Source organism: Pteronotus mesoamericanus, unplaced genomic scaffold (assembly GCF_021234165.1).
Source record: "Pteronotus mesoamericanus isolate MK-2021 breed Mesoamerican mustached bat unplaced genomic scaffold, CSHL_Meso_final scaffold_174, whole genome shotgun sequence".
NCBI lineage: Eukaryota > Metazoa > Chordata > Mammalia > Chiroptera > Mormoopidae > Pteronotus > Pteronotus mesoamericanus.
This window is the reverse complement of record NW_026555309.1, coordinates 18,542,937-18,562,958: the sequence shown is the minus strand read 5'-3', so window position 1 is coordinate 18,562,958 and position 20,022 is coordinate 18,542,937. Positions and strand designations below refer to the sequence as shown.

Here is a 20,022-nt window from a genome sequence, read left to right as displayed (position 1 = left end):
GGCTAACACTGTTTGCCCTGCCCTGGAGATTCCCTGAGGCTCCATCCCACCCAACTTATAGCTATTAACAGTGGCTTTCCCATATGAATGGCTGGTCTTGGCTCATAGTTCACAACTTTCTAAATTCTTTCAAACAATCAACAGCCAGGCTCAGTGAGCTCCCAGTCTCCAAACCTCTCACTAAGTGGTCCCAGGTCTTCTGCTAGCAGCAGCCAGCCTAGATTCACAGCTTGGTTTCACCTGAGAATCGCCAAGCTCCAGTCCAAGTAGCAGCCATCTCAGATTGCTTTCTAGGTCAGGCACAGTGGCCCCAGGCAGAACACATGTACGAGCTGACTTGGCCTGCACCACCTGAAACCCCAGGGCCTGTGCACCCAGTGGACAGCTACAGACCACATGAGAGCACCACCACCCTTCCCCTGCATAGCTGATCCTCAACACAGGGCAGAGGTTGGTGGTCACAGTCAATCCCTGTAGCTGACTGGCCAGGGTAAATCCCTCCCATTGACCTGCCAACAGCAACCAAGGCTGCTAAACTACAAGAGGAGAGTGTACTCAGCCCACATGAAGAGCACACCTGGAGCACCCACCATGGGTGATAGGGAAGGCTGTCCCACTGGACCCTACAGGACACCTACTACACTAGGCCACACTACCAAAACAGGGAGTCAAGGCAACACTACCTAATACATAGAAACAAACACAGGGAGGTGCCAAAATGAGGAGAAAAAGGAACATGGCACAAATGAAAGAACAGATCAAAACTCCAGAAAAAGGACTAGACAAAATGGAGATAAGCAATCTATCAGATGCAGATTTCAAAACAGTAGTTATAAGGATGTTCAAGGAATTTAGTAAGGACCTCAAGAGCATGAAAAAGATCCAGTCAGAAACAAAGGATACACTAATTAAAATAAAGAACAATTTACAGGGAAACAACAGTAGAGTGAATGAAGCCGAGAATCAAATCAATGATTTGGAACATAAGGAAGAAAAACGACCAATCAGAACAAGAAGAAGAAAATCCAAAAAACTGAGGATAGCGTCAGCAGCCTCTGGGACAACTTCAAGCACTCCAACATTCACATAATAGGGGTGCCAGAAGGAGAAGAGAAAGGGCAAGAAATTGGAAATCCATTTGGAAAAGTAATGAAAGAATTCCCTAAGTTGGTGAAGGAAATAGACATGCAAGTCCAGGAAGCACAGAAAGCCCCAACAAGATAGATGCAAAAAGACAGATGCAACTTTGTTATTTTAGTTTGCAAAAACAGCAACAGGCAGTATGTAAACAAATGAGAATAGCTGCGTTCCAATACGATTTAATTTACAAACGTAGGCCCAGGCTATTCTTTTTGATCCCTGATTTTGAGAACATTAAGAAATTCCTTGGAAAACATAACCAATCACTAACAAAAGGAGAAATAAAAGTCTAAATAGTCCTATATCTGTTAAGAAATTAAATCAGTAATTTAAAACTTTCCAACAACAAAAAAAATACTTCTGATCCTCATGACTTCATGATTAATTTTACCTAACATTTAAAAAACTAATAATGCCCTGGTCAGGTGGCTCAGTTGGTTAGAGCATCATCCTCATAGGCCAAGGATGTGGGCACATACCAGAAGAAACCAATGACCATATAAATAAGTGGAACAACAAATCATGGTTCTCTTCCCCCTTTCCCCCCACTTCCTGTCTAAAATCAATTTTTAAAAAACTAATAAAAGAAGGTCAGAGATTTTCCACTTCCTGATTTCAAAACTTACTACAAAGCTATAATAATCAAAACAATATGAAACTGACAAAAAGAAAGACATTCAATCCAATGGAGATTGAGGACCCAGAAATAAACCCTCACATCTATAGCAAACTGATTTTTTGAGAAGGAAAACCATTCAATGGGGAAAGGACAGTTTAAGAAATAGGAGTTCAGAATTCTGAATATCCACATACAAAAACAAATGAAGCTGGATCCTTACACCACATACGGAAATTAATTCAAAATGAATCAAAGACCTCGCTGTAAGAGTTAAAACTATAATACTCTAAGAAGAGCACAGGTTGAGTAGCTCAGTTGGTGGAATGTCATCCCATACACCAAATGGTTGCAGATTTGATTCCCGGTGAGGGCACATACCTAGGTTGTGGGTTTGATCCCCAGTAGGGGCACATACAGGAGGCAACCAATCGATGTTTCTCTCCCACATCAATGTTTCTTTCTCTCTCTCTCTCCCCTTCTCCCTCCCTCTCCCCTTCTCCCTCCCTCCATCCTTCCGTCCTTCGCTCTCTCTCTAAAATGAACAAACATATTTTTTTTTTTAAATAAAGGCTCAGGAAGAGCCACAAATCCTTTTTTAAGAAAACTTAATACTGTGTCAACACAATATATGTTAACATGTCACTTCCTTCCAATTTTATCTATAGATTCAATGTGACCTCAATTACAAAGGTCAATGGGTTTCCCTTTTCTGGGAAATTCTAGAGTATACAAGCTGAAATTTAAATGTATATTGAAATATAAAGGACCTACAATAGTTATGACTACCTTTAAAGAAAAAAGAACAAAGTTGGACAAATTACATTATCACTGTAAAACTCAATACGGTAGTGACACAAGGACAGACCACTGTACAGATAAAGAATTCAGAAATTAATCCACACAAATGACAACCAAATTTGCACAAAGACTTACTCTAATTCAATAGGGAAAGAATGGTTCAACAAATGGTGTAAATTTGAAAATGGTGTAATTGAAAAATCAATGGAAAAAATTTAATCTTGATTTCTACTTCTCAAGTGCAAAAAAGTAATTTTAGATGAATCACAGAAAACTGAGCTTCTAAAAGAAAATATACGAAAGTATCTTTGCATTTGAGTAAGCAAAGATATCTTAAACAAGACATGAAAAGTCACAGGAAAAAACTGATAAATTGGACCTCAATAATATGAACTGTTTATCAAAAGACACTTTTAAGAGAGAAAAAAGACAAGCCACACACTGGGAGAAGATACCACAAAACATGTATCTGCCAAAGGACTTATTATCAAAATATTCAAAGAACTCATACACATCAATAAGTAAAAGACAGAAAATGAAATTTTTTTTAAAAAAGGCAAAGAATCAGAAACTTTACAAGAGGCTATCCAAAGAGGCAATAAACAGCATGTGAAAGTGCTCAACATCATTAATCATTAGGAAAATATAATATTAAATTACAAGATACCACTACATACCCACCAAAAAGGCTAAAATTAAAATACCAAACATCAAATAATAACATAAGTGTGAAGTAACTGGGAACCCTTATACATTGTTGAGACTGTAAATTGGTTCAACCACTGCAGAAAACTAATTGGCAATATCTATTAAAGCCAAAACACATGATTACCTCTTACATATAGACCTAAGGGAAATTAAACACCTATGTGCATCAAAATACATGTACAAGAATGTTCATAAGCCCTGTCCAGGAGGCTCAGTTACAGCATCATCCTGATAGGCTATGGTTTTAAGTTAGATCCCTGGTCAAAACACATATAAGAATCAACCAACGAATGCATAAATAAGTAGAAAAACAAATCAATGTTTCTGTCTCTTTCTTTCTCTCTCTCCCCCACCCCCCTTTCCTCTCTTTAAAAGCAAAAATTTTTAAAAAAAGAATGTTCCTAAGAGCCTTCTTCTCAATAGTCAAAAGCACAAACACTCCAAATGTACCTCAAGAAAATAAATAAGTAAATTGTGAATCTTTATACAGTGGAATACTACAAGGCAATACAAAGAACAAGCTACCACTCATGCAACAACATAGGTTCACATTAGCCATATATTGAAGAAAAGAAGCCAGTCACAATTCCCATTCATTTACGATTCAGGAACAGGTACTATTTACCTATGTTGCTAGAAGTCAGAGCAACAGTCATTTATTGGGGGCATAAGGGTACTGATTACAAAGGGGCACAGGAGAGCTACTTGGGGTGCAGGAAATATTCTAATTCTGGATGGTTAGTATACATTATGTAAAAAGTGAGCTGCATATTTAGCATTTGTGCCCATAAGATAATTAACCTTGGAGAGGGAAAGGGAAGGAACCAGAGTATTATTTTTTAGTGTTAACTCTAGATTATTCAATAAGATGAAACAGTGGAATATAACAAAAAATTCTAAAAAAAAAAAAAAAAAAAAAAATTCTTAGTAACTATCACCAGCAAATTAAATCTTTCCTTACCCGCTAAAAAATAGTTTGACTCCTCTGAGTTTCCAGATAATGGTTGTATCTTCAAGCCTAACAGAGTTGCCTGGCATATATTAGTACAAAATGAAGTAAAAACTACAGGAACTTTGAAATTACAGTTCATTTTTTATCACAGCATTCTCACGTTAAAAGAAAGAAAAATTAAAAAAGAAATGATTAGAAAAAGAAGTTTTCAATTTTGCTGGCATTCTCAATCTGTGTCCACTCAGTACTCTGAGGATGCCATGGGTAATGTCATCTTTCCTACTAAGAGACAGAACTTTCCTTAACATCTTGCTGTCTTTCAGACTCTTCCATTCCTCAAAGACAGAATGGGAATGTATTAATTTTTAGCATCATACAGAATCTTAGCAAGGCAAATTAGCATATTCGGTAAGGCTTGAGAACTGAGTAAATCGGCTGAGCAATTCTGACAACAGGAACAATGAAACTGTTTTCCTAGTTGATGAGGCAACTTTTGGGAATCAGAGTCTAATAAACCATCACTAGTAATAAAAACACAAAAAATATTCTGTAAAAAAAAAGGTGCCTAGTTTTAGGGTTGCCAAACTATGTCAGCAGAAAAAAATTAATTTTTAAAGCATAAAGTCAAAGTGTAGGAAACAACGGATTACTTCTAAACAAGCTGAGAATGTGTCCAATAAATGACAGCCACACAATTTACCTGTTCCAGCACATCCAACTTTAACTCGAGCTTGCTGAGAACCACATCTCCACCCCATAGTGAAAGCTGTAGATCTGATGGCTTTAAGTTCTTTATGTAGCGATTCACATAGCTCATTAAAATTGGAGTCACATATGACTCCAGCATCGTTTAAGGTGCAGAGGAGTCAAAGTCAGAAGCTGAAGGGAATAACGACAGAAATATTAGAACTGAGTCGATGGTGCAGCGACGTAAAAAAAAAAAAAATTCACTTCCCAGGAGGGGTACAAGAGGCTGAAAAGCAAGTCCCCACCAAAGCGGCCGCTCGCCTCCACCCAAAAGCAGAAAAAACTTAGTGGACTCTCAGCTCTAGGGACGACTACCTCACTAGTACGACTCTCAACTCGCCTGCCGAGGAGTGGGAGGAGAGATGATGACCTGAAGACACCAAGTCCCCAGGGAGAGAATAAAGTACGCTGGGCTCCCTTTCGACTGCTGCACCCCTTCACCAGCCACGTCGCCCCCACAAGGCCCCGGCCTCCCACAACCCAGCGGGATCTACCACAACAGAACCAGAGCCAGGGGAAGCCGGCGCCCGCCCCCGCCCTACTGCACCCTTGGCTGACACGCCAGAGTACCGTGGGGGTCCCCTCCACCTCTCTGTACCTCCTGTACCCGCGCCCGGCGTGGGCGCAGCTCTTGTACGCGCCACTTCCGGGTGTGTCCCACTCGGTGCTCAAAACAAACTGTCCCTCCACCGCCACCACTCGATTCCGCAGCCGGACCGGAGTTGTCAGGCTGGAGGAGCCAGTCACCGCTTCTTCTAAAAGGAGACCTCATGCACTCGGCTAGCCTAGGTCCCAGCTCCGACCCCGCCAGTGGTCAGGACAAAGCGTTAGGAAGTGCCGGGGGAGAGGTGGGCGGACCGGTAAAGTGGAGACACCCGAGATCCGGAAGTGGCGCTCCACGGAGAGAGTGGCCGCAGAGGGTTGAGGTCGGGGTGGGGAAACTCAGAGATCCGCAGGTCCGAGGTGGAAGAAAGCGGGTCCCGTGTTTAAAACCCTGAAAAGCAAGTGGCTATTGTTTCTCTTGGGAAGTGGAAGGCCGGGGAAAAGGAACGCGGGTTCAGTAGGCAGGGCAATAGCCCTAAGGCCGTAGGTAGAAGAAACGGTGCAGGAGAGGGGTACTTAAAAGTAATCTGAGGCTCATTTGCTGGAGGATATGGAAAGAGAAATTGGAGGTCTGGCGAAGGAGGTGCAATTTAAGGGAATGCCTTTTGGCCAAGCATGTCAACTAGCTCTCGCGTCTTGTTTATTTGGAAGAAGCAGTAGTTCAGTGTTACCAAATTTGCTGGTGCGGGCCGAGAAGGAATGGTCAGAAAACATTGTGGTGAACCATTGGATTGCAGTCTGATACGAGACTTCAGAAAAGGGGCAGGAATATCAGAAGAAGGAAATGGAACTCCTAAAGACAAAGTGAAAAGATAGCAGATAAGAAATTAATTCGGAATTTTAGGAGTCAGTGTTGGTTTGTATGAGGCTGAAAAGAATGTATAAAATAGGATCTTTTAGTACTTTGCAAGCTAACAAAGTCAGGAAACTCAAGCACCTGACTTAGAAAAATATACACTGAGCTTAAAGGAATAGCATAGGACGTGGTGCCAAAATTTTTGACCCGTGTCTTAAGTAACCTCTGAAGAAAACACCTACCACTACATTTTGAAAATAGACAACTTCTAAAGTTATTAAAATACCCATGTTGTTGCATTTAATTGAAAATACTTAAGAAATAAATTCCTAAAGCTCTTTACTGGAATTCAAGTTATGATTTCTTGAAAGAGTTTAAAAAGTACAATAGAAAAGAATAACTGATGATGCCAAGGTGTTTCGATTTATTATGTTAATGAAAAATAATGCATTAATTTTAAAAAAATTAAGAGAGCAGCTAATTGCTAATTCAAAACAACTGTGCCCTCACAAAAAGCCTTGATTATTTACCCAAGTAATTTGTGTCTTACTGAAACTTACTAAATTAGGCAAATATCTAACAGGTTGAAGCCCTAGCTCAGAGTTTTAAAATAAAGAAAATGGTTCCACTAATTTTGTGAAAGTCCTCAGTGGTCTACAGTAGAAGCTCATCTTGTTAGTTTTCTAGAGAAAGAGAAAGGGCCTAGTCTTATTTGTGTAGCAATTTAATAAATAGCCAGATATTTAAAGTAAATAGGAATAGTTAATTTACTATGTAGGTAAAAGTTTGAGTACATGAAAGAGTTTATTCTTGTATTCTTATTATTTTGTTTTCCATACAAACAACTATAAACCTACTTTTACCCCACCCTGTATAAGCACAGTAATATATAACCATGGAATACTAAACTTTTTTTTTTTTATTGTTTTTGTTCCTGTATGCCGTTTCTCTTTTGGAGCCAAAAAAAACTACCAAATTCATGTCTTGGGTAAAATATTTGGGCACCGATTTTTTTGTTTGTTTGGTTTTAAGAATCCAAAAGTGGTGTTCAACCTGTGCCCTGTTCTGTAAGCAGTCAAGATAAATTTAATTCCTTTCAACCAATGTTTCATTGCTCATGGTTTTTTAATATCAAATGAGCAGCCTTTCCCAAAGTTCCTACTATTAATGTTTTCTTATAAGATCACCCCCAAAAAGAATTTTTTTTTAAATTCTCAGGAAATCTTTGAGGGAGGTTGGTTATAGAGAGAATAGTTCTCCAGAGTCAGGTGGATTTTTTTTTCTTAATTAGAGCAATTGTTGATTCACAGCAGAATTAAGCTAAAAGTACAGAGGGTTCTGTCACACATACACACAACATTCCCTGCTATTGACATCCCCCACCACAATGGTACATTTATTACAATCATTGACCCTATAGTTACACCTCATTATCACCTAAAGTCTGTGGTTTACAGTAAGGTCCATTCTTGGTATTATGCATTCTATGGATTTTGATAAATGTATAATGACACGTGTCTACCATATAGAGAATAGTGTTACCACCTTAAGTATCTTCCATGCCTATTCACCCCTCCATCCCCCAAACTTCTAGCAACCACTGAACATTTTACTGTCTCCATAGTTTTAATATTTCTAGGATGTCATATAGTTGCCTTCTGAGATTGACATCTTCCTTTTAATACTATGCACTTAAGTTTCCTCCATGTCTTTTCATGTTTTGATAGCTCTTTTTTAAATGATTAAAAATATATCATTGCATGGATGTATCACAGTTTATTTACCTGTTGAAGGATATCATGCATGCTTCTGCTATAAACATGCACGTGCAGGTGTTTATGTGGACATAAACACCATTTTCAACTCTTTCGGGTAAATGCCAACAAGCACAATTGCTGGATTATATGGTAAGAGTATGGTTAAGTTTGTGAAAAAAAAAAAACTGCCAAACTATCTTCCAAAGTGACTGTACCATTTTGCATTCCCACCAATAATGAATGGAGAGTTCCTGTTGCTCCACTTTCTTGCCAGCACTTTGTGTTGTCAGTGATCCAGGCTTCAGCTATTGTAATAAATATGTAGTGGTATCTCATTGTTTTAATCTGCAGTTCTCTCATGACGTGTGATATTGAATATCTTTTTATATGCTTACTTTTACCATCTGTATATCTTTGATGAGATGTCTGTTCATGTGTTTTGCCCATTTTTAAATCAGATTGTTAATTTTCTTGTGGAATTGTAAGAGTTCCTTGTATATTTTGTATAAAAATATTTTGTCAGGTACATACTTTGCAAATATTTTCTCCTAGTTGTAGTTCTTCTTCTCTTGAAATTGTCTTTTGCAGGGGGTAAGGCAGAGACAAATGTATTTGGAAAAATAAATAAATAAATATTTTTAAAAAGAAAAAAAAAAGGAAATTGTCCTTTGCAGAGCAAAAGTTTTTAATTTAATGAAGTTTGGATTATCAATTTTTTCATGGATCATGTCTTCGTATTATATCTAAAAAAATTTTGCCATAACTAAGGTCATATCGGGTTTCTCCCATTCTAGTATTGTCATTTCATGTTTTACATTTAAGGGTACAATCAATTTTGAGTTCATTTTTGTGGAGGGTATAAGCTCAATGTCGAGATTCATTTTTCTGCATGTAGATGTCCAGTTGCTCCAGTAACATTTGTTGAAAAGATTCTTTGCTCCATTGAATCGCCTTTACTCCTTTGTGAAAGATTCGTTGACTATATTTATGTGCATCTATTACTCCTAGAAGTTTTATTAGTTTTTGCCTCACATACTTTTGCCTTACATAACTAGGTTTTCCCTAGGGGACTTCTGCTAATGGGTTTCTGCTGCGCTAAGTTGTGATTTACTGTCTCTCCAATTTTGGAAACAGCGTTTTGCCCTGTGACTTCACTTCTCTGGTGGATCTAAGAGTTGGTGATATTTCATTTTGTTGAGCTGTCTACTTGTTAAGATGGAATGGCAACTTCTAAGCTACTTCAATACTGGACCAGAGACTGAAAGTCTCAGGTGAAATTTTGAAATACTTGAATGTTGTTTAAAAGTTTGTAAAAGGTAAATAAGACCTCCTTTATTATTTATTTTTCTATTATGTTTAATGTATGTATAAGATCTCCATGTACAGGGACTTGTATCCCTTGCACCTTGCATGTTATATGATACTTAATAGGTTGTGTGGCAGTAATGAACAATTATTCAATAAATCTATTTACTTTTCCTCCTGTGCACATGGCTAGATTATTATTAGCGCTCTCTTACTGTCACGTGCTGTCAAGTAACTGAGTTCTGAGCACCTGAAAATGGGTAGAAGTGATGTGGTTATAGGGTTGGGTCATAAAAGCCCTCCACATAACAGTTGTATTCTTTCTCCCATCACCAAACTACACAAATAGGATGCAACAGAGAACTCCAAGTTTCAAGAGATGCCAAAAAACAACAAAATGGGAGATTGAGTCTGTGAATCATTGCTTAGACAAACACAAACTGCTAATTGGTAACATTCCTTAGAATTTTGCATGATTGAGAAGTCAACTACTACATCCTCAAATTTGAGAGTTTAGCTGTTGTAGCAGGAAATGTTATTTTAAGTAACGTATAAGTAAACAGATAGTAGACATTAGCTAAAATTAATCTATTCAACTTTGTTCCTTCAGAAACATGAAAATTGAATGTAATTTATTCATGAAATTACCACTGTTTAATTCAATTTTAAAACATACCTAGACAATCACTTAACTTTCATTACATGTTATTATACCTTGTTCCTTTTACAACAAAAGTACAGCACAATGAGGAAGATCAGGCATGGAAAGATTAAGTGAACCACCTATGGTGAGAGCCAATCAACCCAACTCTTCTGACTTCAAGTCTCAATTTCTCCCTTTCTGAGAAGAAAAAAAGAAAATAAAAATCCTTTAATTACTATAATAATAGAACAACAAGACGTTTTCTGGGTTTAGAGTAATGCACAGTAAGTAGCTACACAAAATACTTCTGACTGGGTTCCTAAAGAGTTACAGCACAAAGATTTTTAAGGTAGCCTCAGAGTTAACTGAACAAGTATCTATGCAAGTCATATGGGTGTTACCACACTATGAAAGCTGCGCCCAGTGTGTAGTTCATAAGAAGTCCAATTTGTAGGAAATCAGTAATAATCATGTTGGCTTCAAGTTATTGAAATATAATAGATGGGTATTCTGAATTCGTTCATTAACTCAAAGACATTTTTTGAATGCTCAGTGTAGGGTGCATACCATGCCAGGCACTGAGGTGTGCCGGCACAGGAAGCACAAACATAAGTGACTAATTAAAACATTATATGATTTAAAGTGAAATATGTACAAAATGTTGTAGGATGTGAAAAAAATCACTTAGAACTATGTGAGAATCAGTCAAGGCTTAAGAGAGGAGTTGTCAGCTGTACCTAATTTTTTAATGTTACTACCTATTACAGAAGTAGTATAATTCTCCAGAATGTCAGAAACTAGCAGAACCAGTTAAACAGAGTTCAACATCTACCCAGCTAGGAAACAATGTACTTTTTCCAGTAACCTAAGTCTTTCAAAGAAAATCAGGAAACTCCATTTGTAATTCTCATTAAAATAAATGGATGTTATCACAAATGGAATGACCTAGTTTGATCCCTATCTGAGGATGGAAATAGTCCTACAAACCTCTATTAGAGCAAAATAAACAGGAGTGATAAGCAAGTAGGCCAATGGAACTGAATAAAGACCCCAGAAATAAACTTCTTCGTTTATGGAATCTTTATATATGCCAGAAATAGCATTACAGATCAATGGGAAATGGTTTGCATATATCAATAACCAGCACTGGAACAATTACTATCCAAATGAGAGAAAATTAAAATTAGATTCCTACCTCAGACCTAGGAGTGAAGTCCAAGGTTTACGGGGCCTCAAAATTTGGGGACCACTATTTAAAAAAAAAAACCAAAATATTTTACTTTTGTAAATTTTATAAAAATGTACAACCAATATTTTACACGTTACTTGTAATTCTCCCAGGACCTTAGAAAGGGCTTGCGCAAATAATGGTCCCTGAAGCTTAAGCTTCATTAGTTTTATGGTGAACCTACCTCTCCTCACACCAAATAAATTACAGTTGGATTAGAAACTAAATGTGAAAGGAAAAACTTTTAATTTATTGAAAATTTATAGGAAAAACTATTATTCCTCAGAGAAAGCATTTTTTCTATGATTATTTTTATTTTTTATATATTTTTTAATTATTTATTGATTGATTTTTAGAAAGGGAAGAGAGAAAAGGGGAGAAATATTGATTCGTTGTTCCACTTATTTAGGTATTCATTGGTTGATTCCTGTATGTGCCCTGACTGAGTATTGAATTCACAACCCTGGTGGTATATGGGGACGATGCTCTAACCAACTGAGCTATCCATTCAGGGTAGCTTATTTTTCTTATTTTTTTAATAAGTTTTCTAGAAACTTGAATCCACAGATATAAGCAGTATATAACCAGAAAGTTACAAGTACACACAGATTATACATGCAAATTTCTGTTCACAAAGGTCACATGTGCAGGTATATAGATTAGAAGTGTGTGTCTAGATTATGGCCAAACTGTTTTTAAAATGCGTTAAGTGTAAAATTACATCTTGAAAATATGAAAAGATAGTCTACACACTTCAAGAATCAGATGTTGCTTATACCAGATGTATGACAGCTACAGGAGTCAAGTGACAAGCAATAAGGTCTCAAAAAATTAATACCGGTCAAAGAGATTGGGAACTTTTTTACATTTCACTGAAAATACATTGACTACTGGAATATGAAATCTAGCAGAAACTTAGGGGAAAAAATTACAAAATCTAAAGCCCATTACTTAATATTTATTACCTAAACAACAGCATAACATTAAAAGAAAACTGCAACTGTATTTAAATTGCTACTCAGTTAAAGAAGTTCTCCAAAAATGAAATGCAATAAAAAAAAGCTTCAAACTCAAAATGAAAGTCTGCAAGGCTCAGATTAAAATGTGGAATGTTTCAGATGAAAGTAATAAAAATACAATTGGTTTTGTTCTTTATTGAATGGAATCAAAAGTTTTGACATTTCTTTGAAACCTAGAACTACTGAATTTCATTTCTTTGAAAAGTTCTACGTATCTCTTTCTTAGTTGTGCAAGTTGTCTTAAGTATCTTAGGCAGTCAGTCTCTACAAAGTACTTGTCTGTTACCATTATGATAAAACAAAAACAATCTTCATTAACTTAACCATATGTGTTTTTGCTATAACACTTAACACATGAACAGACATCTATTATTTTTCCACTAAAACAAAGAGTAAAATGATTTTCTTCTATCAGTATTGTATTTAAAAAAGGTTAACATTAAAAACAAAGAACCATTATTTCCTCTGAAATCTTTAAGCTTCTTGCACATCTTAAGTTTCCTTCTTCTGCCTGCGTTCTTCTGCCTATTCAGAAATTTCTTTAATTTCTGATAATGAGGAAGGCTGCTGCAACGAGTATTCTCTGCAACTTCTTCATTTGTATAAAAGAGTGAACACAGCTTATAGTAAAACCCTGTTTTAGGTATCACATAGTCTATACCAACAGGAACATTGGGCTGATATGGTCCAATTCTATACTCACCTAGGATTGTACAGTCTTCCTTGTTTTCATCACTTTGGCCAGCTGCATTTTCACTTGTGTCTTTGTTGGGATCAGCAGCATTCTCGGCAGATTCAGCGCCTGGTTCTGCATTTTCCTCATTTTTAATTCCATTTTCCAACGCTGCTTTGTTTTCTTGATCAAGTTCTTCCATCTTGTCCACCTTTTTAAGCTTTTTCTTTGACACTGAAGCACTTGCACTTCCATCTTTTTTCACAGCTTTGTCTGAAGGTTTCTTTTTCCCATCAGAAGTCACATCACCTAAATTAGCAAGATCTGTCTCATCTCCCACTGAACTGCCACTTTCTAGCAGTGCTGCTGCTTCTTCATCCATGAGTAGCTCATCTTCAGATTCAAGAAGCATGCTAGGTTCTTGTTCTGCCTGGTCATTTTTTGTGTCTTTTTCGCCATCTTCATCTGACTTTTCTTCTTGTTCTTTACCTTCAGCTGTACTTTCAGTCTTCTGGAAACCGTCAGTTTTGGATTTCTTATCACTCGGAGATTCTTTGCTGTCTGGAGACTAAGATCTTCTTCGAGATTTATCTTTTTTCAGTAGGTCAATCCCTCTGTTAGGAATCCTTAGTACCAATTTTTTATATTTTTCAGACAGGTCAACTTTCACACATCTCCCTTGAAACCAAAGGACCTTTATCAAACAGTGGTCGATCGTTGCCATTGCATCCTCTCTGGTCTCCATCTCAATAAAGGCCTGACTTTTCATTCTCATCAATATATAATTCTTTATTTTCCCATAAGGCTCAGCAAGCTTAAAGACAGCACTGTCAGAATAGCCAGAATGAGGTAAGTTGCTAAGATGTATCACACATCCAAGCTCCTGCTTTTGATCAAACTTCTGGTCTGGCTTCCCTTCGGGTTTCTTTGTTCTTTTATACTTCTGGGATAAATGAACTCTCATTGGCTTGCCAAATACTAATGCTGGTGTTGTTGTATAATAATCTACTGCAGCCTGAGCATCTTCTGTAGTTGCCATTTCAATAAATGCCTCATTACTTTTATTTAAAATGAGATGATTTGAAATGACTCCAAATGGTTCCACCAGCTATAGTAATTGATATCTCAAGTTTTTCCTTGCTGAAAATCCATGATGTGAACAACTCAGCTAGTTTCCACTCTGCCTTTTTGCATGTGTCTTGGTCCTTGCAGGTTCCCATTTCCAGGACCCAGATTTCCTCTTGGTCCAACTCCTGGTCCCCCAAGATGAAATGAGGGAGGTGGAAGCCCCAGAATTCCTGGTGTTGGGTTTGTAGATTGCTGCAACATGAACAGATCACCCATTGTATGTCCTGTATCATTGTCAGGGTTCCATTCTGGGTAGATTTCAAGAAGAAGCTGGCATCGACGACTGTGACTTGCTCCATTGATATGTTGACTCCACTCCTTATTAGAATGAACTGGCAAGTCACATATAGAGCACAGATGGGGATAACCCTTCGGTGAGAGTCCATGGAAGTCTTCAATAATGCTACTTGGAGGAGCGCCCATCTTTTTCTCAAAGAGAGATCTCTCTTGTAAGGGGCCAGGACCACATCCCATTCTCCCATACTCACTGTCAAATTTATGATAGTTATGCAAGGTCTCGCCAAAAAAGGAATCATCCCTACACCTTTCTCCATCTCTTAATCTGTCATCTTCATAATCCATTCTGTCATAATAACCAGATTCTTGAGAATGACTTCCATGGTCATAATCAAGCACTGGGTTGAGCCTAGGACCATGATCATCAAAACTATCTCTTCTAAAGTGCCTTTTATCTTCCCTATCCTCCCTAGGTACTCTGTATGGTGGCTCCCGTGTAGCAGATCTGCCATCTCTACCATAACTCAATGTAGGGCCTTCTTCAGTTCTCCTCCTTTTAAGTTGTAGAAGGATTTGGGGCAAATTCTCAGGAGTGATCTTGTCCTCTAGATAACAACTCAGTTCATCTAAGTCTCTAGCAGATAAACCAAAGCTGACCAAAATGTTACTGGCCTGGTCTGCATCTGCACGGTGTTGAGAAGACAAAGGAAGTGGACCTCTACTTCCAATGTTAAATATAGACTGCAAATTATGGGAAGGAGTACTAGCAGAAGACAGTGCACTATGAGCTTCTTGTTCATTCAATGAAGAACTCATTCCAAGATTAATTAAACTAGCAAGGCATGCAGTACCCTGATTCATCCTTCCAAGAGATGCCGGCATATTTAAAGACTGGGTAGCAGCAGCAAGAAGGTCTATTCCTGCTGCAGACAGGCCACGCCCATGACTCTGCGCGTCCCTACTGAGAGATGACTGCTGGAATGACTTGGACATTGTAGAACTATCTCTTGTCTAGTTTACAGACTTAAAAAAAATTTTTTTTAAGATGACCAAAAAGAAAGCTCAAACTAGAAAACTAGGTTAACTGTGCTTCAAAAAATGGTAACATCAAGAAAAAGGATCAATAAGGACTGGAGAATCTTCAGGCTGAGAACCAGCAGACAACTCTTAAGAAAAGGGAGAGGGAAAAGGAGAGGTTCCTCTCTCCTAGCAATCTCCTAGGATGTAGAGGCTCCTTTTTCTTATTTTTTTAAATAAGAAAAATAAATTGATAGAGTACAAAGTGTAAAGAAAAAGTTTAATAAATTTCATACTTTGAAATTAAAGAAATTTGATTATCAAAGAACATGTGAAAGTGAAATACAAGCCACAGACTAGGTGAAGATGTTTGTAATATATATCAGTTAACAAAGGATTAGAACCCAGAGTTTGATATCAAATACAAATTAATGAGTTAAAGACAATCCAATGGAAAATTAGGCAGTTTGTAAAAGGAGAAACCCAGATATCTAATAATCACAAGAAACTACATTCAACTTCACTGAATATTTATGGGAATTAAATTTAAAAAAACAATGACCTGCTATTTTACACCCATTAGAATGACACTTTTAATGCCCAATGTTAAAGATATGGAATGATTTGAACCAATACATTGTTAGAGAAAACTGCACAATGGAGAGGAATTTAGCAATATCCAACAGATTTGAAAATGCATGTACTCTGGCAATTCCACTTGCAACTATAGAAAAACTCTTTTATATGTGCACAAGGAGACATGTTTATGAGTATTTTGCAGTATTGCCTGTAGTAGTAAAACAGTGGAAACAACTGAAATATCAAAGGAAAAAAATGTTACCTAAACTTTGTTGTATTTATATAATGAAATAGTATATAATAGTTAAATTGACAAAGTTCAGCTCAGACTTTCAAGTGTTTTACCTACAATTAGAAATACAGTTTATACGATGACTCAATACATAGATACTCATATATGTATTGAGAACTTTCACAAAATTATATTTAAATTGAGTACGTATGATACACCCTCTTTCCTATGTTATTCCATTTTTTTCTAAAGTAGCTCATGTCTTACTAAATTGATACTGTGAGGTACTTATGGTTTGCAACTCACAGTCTGAAAAAACACTGAACAAAGTTACAGATTTATCAATATTAATAAATATAAAATATATAACAATGAAAAAATAAGTTATAGTAAGAATAGAATATTGCATATATAGCATATATTCTAGTATATAAATTTAATATATGGTATTTATATATAGTATATATACAATATGCTCTATATGGGTATACTCTGGTGTATATATATATATATGAGGTCTGTCCACAAAAAGTCCAGCCTTTATTAATATAATGAGAATGGTTTGCGCAACATCCATATAACCTGGCAGCCAAGGAGATTGTACTGGAATGCATATGCCATGCATGAACAATGGCTACTTAACTGTACTAACCAGTGGGGGTGATAGGCACCATTGAGTGAGCATGTGTACTGTGTGGTTGTCACATTCAAAATGACAGAGTAATTAGAGCAACGAATCTGCATCAAATTTTGCATTAAGAACATTCCTCCATGGAAACTACTCGGATGATTCTGAAGGCCACAGCTATGGGCAACTGGTGATTGGCAGCTTCATCACAACGATGTGCCCACTCATCCATCAACGTTTAAAGCAGAGTTTTTTGGAAAAACATCAATTCACGCAGGTGACTCAGCTCCCCCAATGGCCCAGACTTGGTGCTCTGAGACTTCTGGCTTTTCCCAAAACTAAAATCGCCTTTGAAAGGGAAGAGATTTCAGACCATCAATGAGATTCAGAAAAATACAACAGGGCAGCTGGGAGCCTGGGAGCCCCATGGTGCCGACTTTGAAGGGAGACTGAGGCATCACTATCCTATATACAATGTCTTGTTATCTTGTATTTTCTTCAATAAATGTCTCTTTTTCATATTATATAGCTGGATACCTTCTGGCTAGACCATTTTATTCACACACACACACAGAGTCAGATCATACATACATATGGACAGATCATATATATGATACATATGGTATATATACACACACTAGGGTATATATACATATATCTACCCTACTATACTAATATATAGCATATATATACACACCTATAGCTACATATATATTTGGAAATAATATTATATACATTATGACATGATAAACACCAAATTCAGGATAGTAATTAATTCAAAGAAGAAGAGATAGGAGAATAAAACAGGGGAAGGGAATACAAGGTACTTCAATTGTATCTGTAATATTTTATTTTAAAATAAGGCAAGTAGGTTACATTTCAAACACAATTTTAATAAATAATTTTATAAGAATAAAGGCAAAACATTAATATTTGATAAGAGGCTGCAGAAATAGCTGTTTTGTGTTTTTATATATGTACAAAATACTTGAAAACAAGTAGAATTCTCATACACTGCTGATAGTATGTAAAATGACACAATAGTTAGCTATCGTCTAGTATGTAAAATGACACAATAGTTAGCTATCGTTGGAATGGCTATTGTTTTTCACTTTTGAAAACCGTTTGGCAGTTTCCTAAAATGTTAAACACATACCTACCATAGAACCCCTTAAAAATGTTTGCACAAAAATGTTCAAACATTATCATTTGTAATAGCTAAAAAGGTAGAAAAATTCCAATATCCATCGATAGGTGAATGAATAAACAAGTTGTGATATAGATACACAATGGAATACTACTCTGCAGTAAAATAAGGAGCTATTGATACACACAACAACATGAAAGAAAATCAAAATAATCATGTTGAGTGAAAGAAATCAGACACAAAGAGAGATACTGTATTATTCAATTAATATAAAATACTACAAAATGCGAACTAATGCTTAATGACAGAAAGCTGATCAGTTGGTACAGGCAGACTGGGTTATAGAGTTGCATAGGATTTCAAAGGGTCATGTGGAAATTTTTGAGGGTGATGAAATGTTTATTAACTGTGGTTAATTCACAAAATCATATATTTAAAAATCATCAAATTATAAATTTTCAAGATATGTAGTTCATTTTATATCAATTATATCTAAATAAGCCTGGTTTTAATAGAAATGATCTGTGTGTGTGTGTGTGTGTGTGTGTGTGTGTGTGTACACACACAATGTAGAAATGGTCTACAATATCAGTAGCATTATTCATATTAGCCAAAAAGTAGAAACAATCCAAACGCCCATCAACTAACTAATGGATGGAAAATAAAATATGGTATATACATACAATAGAATACTATAGAATGGGGCAAAATAGGTTTTGTAATGTGCCTGTTCAGAACATGATGCTTGCTCAGAAAAGACCTGAGTGCACCTCTGGCTTATGCGAGGGTCTGCAGAAGCAGGAAGTGAAAGCTTGGGCAGAACTATAGAAGTCCTGCCAAGCACTGAAGGACTGCCTCTGCTCAGAGCCAATCTGCAAAAATAAGAGTATGGTTTTTCTTTTCTTTTTGGTTTGAGGTATTTAATGAAATTTCTGTCAGGTTACTGGCTGACTACTAAAATAATGCAACAGAGACTTTGGTGACCACTACAAGTTAGAAGTACAGTCTTTGCAAAAATTAAATTGGAGACTTATTAGACAAATGGGTGATTATAGCCTTCAACAAGGAACAAGAGCAAACTCTATAGAGGGGGGAATGATTCTGATTCCCATAATTATAATATGCAAAATGTCCATTTTTTTTGACCAAAAATTCACAATGTATACAAATAAATAGGAAAATGTGACTCATTCACAGGGAAAAAAGTGAAAAATAACATCTTTGAGGAAGCCCAGACATTGAACATAGTAGTCAAAGACTTTAAATCAACTGTCTTACATATGCTCAAATAACTCAAAGAAAACCATGGGCAAAAACTAAAGAAAAGAGGGAGAATAATATATGAGTAAGTAGAGAATATCAGCAGAGAAATGGAAGTTACAAAAAGAAACCAAATGGGAATTCTGGAGCTAGAAAAGTAAGTAGCTATAATTAAAAATTTGCTAGAGAGCTTCAAGAGCATACTTGAACAGGCAGAAAAAACAAATCAGCAAACTTGAAGTTAGGACAACTGAAATTATCTAGTCTGTGGAGCAGAAAGGAAAAATAATGGAAAAAAAAAAAAAACCAACCCAGAGTCAAAGAAACTTGTGGAACACATGTATCATGTCATTGTGGCAGGTTCAGAAGAAGAGAGAGAGAGGATGGGGCAGAAAGAATATTTGAAGAAAAAATGGCTGCAAACATCCCAAATTTGACAAAAGATATGAATTTACACATCTAAGAAGCTCAACAGAATACAAGTAAGATAAACTCAAAGAAATTCACACCAGGACACAGTGTAATAAAACTGTCAAATATCAAAGAAAGACTGAGCAAGCAACAAGAGAAAAGTGATTTAGCCTGTACATGGGCTCCTCTACCAGATTAACAGCCTATTTGTCATCAGAAACAGTGGAAACCAAAAAGCAATGGGACAGCATATTTAAAATGTTGGAAGGAAAAAAATAATTAATAATTCTATATCTGGCAAAACTAATCTTCAAAAATAAAGGAGAAATAAAGATATTTCCAGATAAACAAAAACTAGGCAGTTTGTTGCTATGAAATCAGCCCAATAAGAACTG

General features: G+C 36.5%; 2 protein-coding genes across 5 annotated transcripts in view; both read right to left on the bottom strand.

Moving 5' to 3' along the window:
• VPS13B (vacuolar protein sorting 13 homolog B) overlaps nucleotides 1–5,802 on the bottom strand; it is a 673,385-nt gene extending 667,583 nt beyond the window's left edge. For all 4 annotated transcript variants that reach the window (XM_054590316.1, XM_054590313.1, XM_054590314.1 and 1 more), the window contains exons 1-2: nucleotides 5,563–5,802; nucleotides 4,918–5,096 (exon numbers count right to left, since the gene is read on the bottom strand). In XM_054590316.1, the coding sequence (XP_054446291.1) occupies nucleotides 4,918–5,064 (147 nt within the window). In that variant the 5' untranslated portion in view covers nucleotides 5,065–5,096; nucleotides 5,563–5,802. The remainder of the gene's footprint in view (nucleotides 1–4,917; nucleotides 5,097–5,562) is intronic.
• Nucleotides 5,803–12,807: 7,005 nt separating this feature from the next.
• Nucleotides 12,808–15,346, bottom strand: LOC129084039 (matrin-3-like). Its single transcript, XM_054590061.1, is given in 3 exon segments — nucleotides 12,808–12,842; nucleotides 12,845–14,122; nucleotides 14,125–15,346. Coding segments are annotated over 3 exon segments (2,535 nt in total).
• Nucleotides 15,347–20,022: the final 4,676 nt, after the last annotated feature.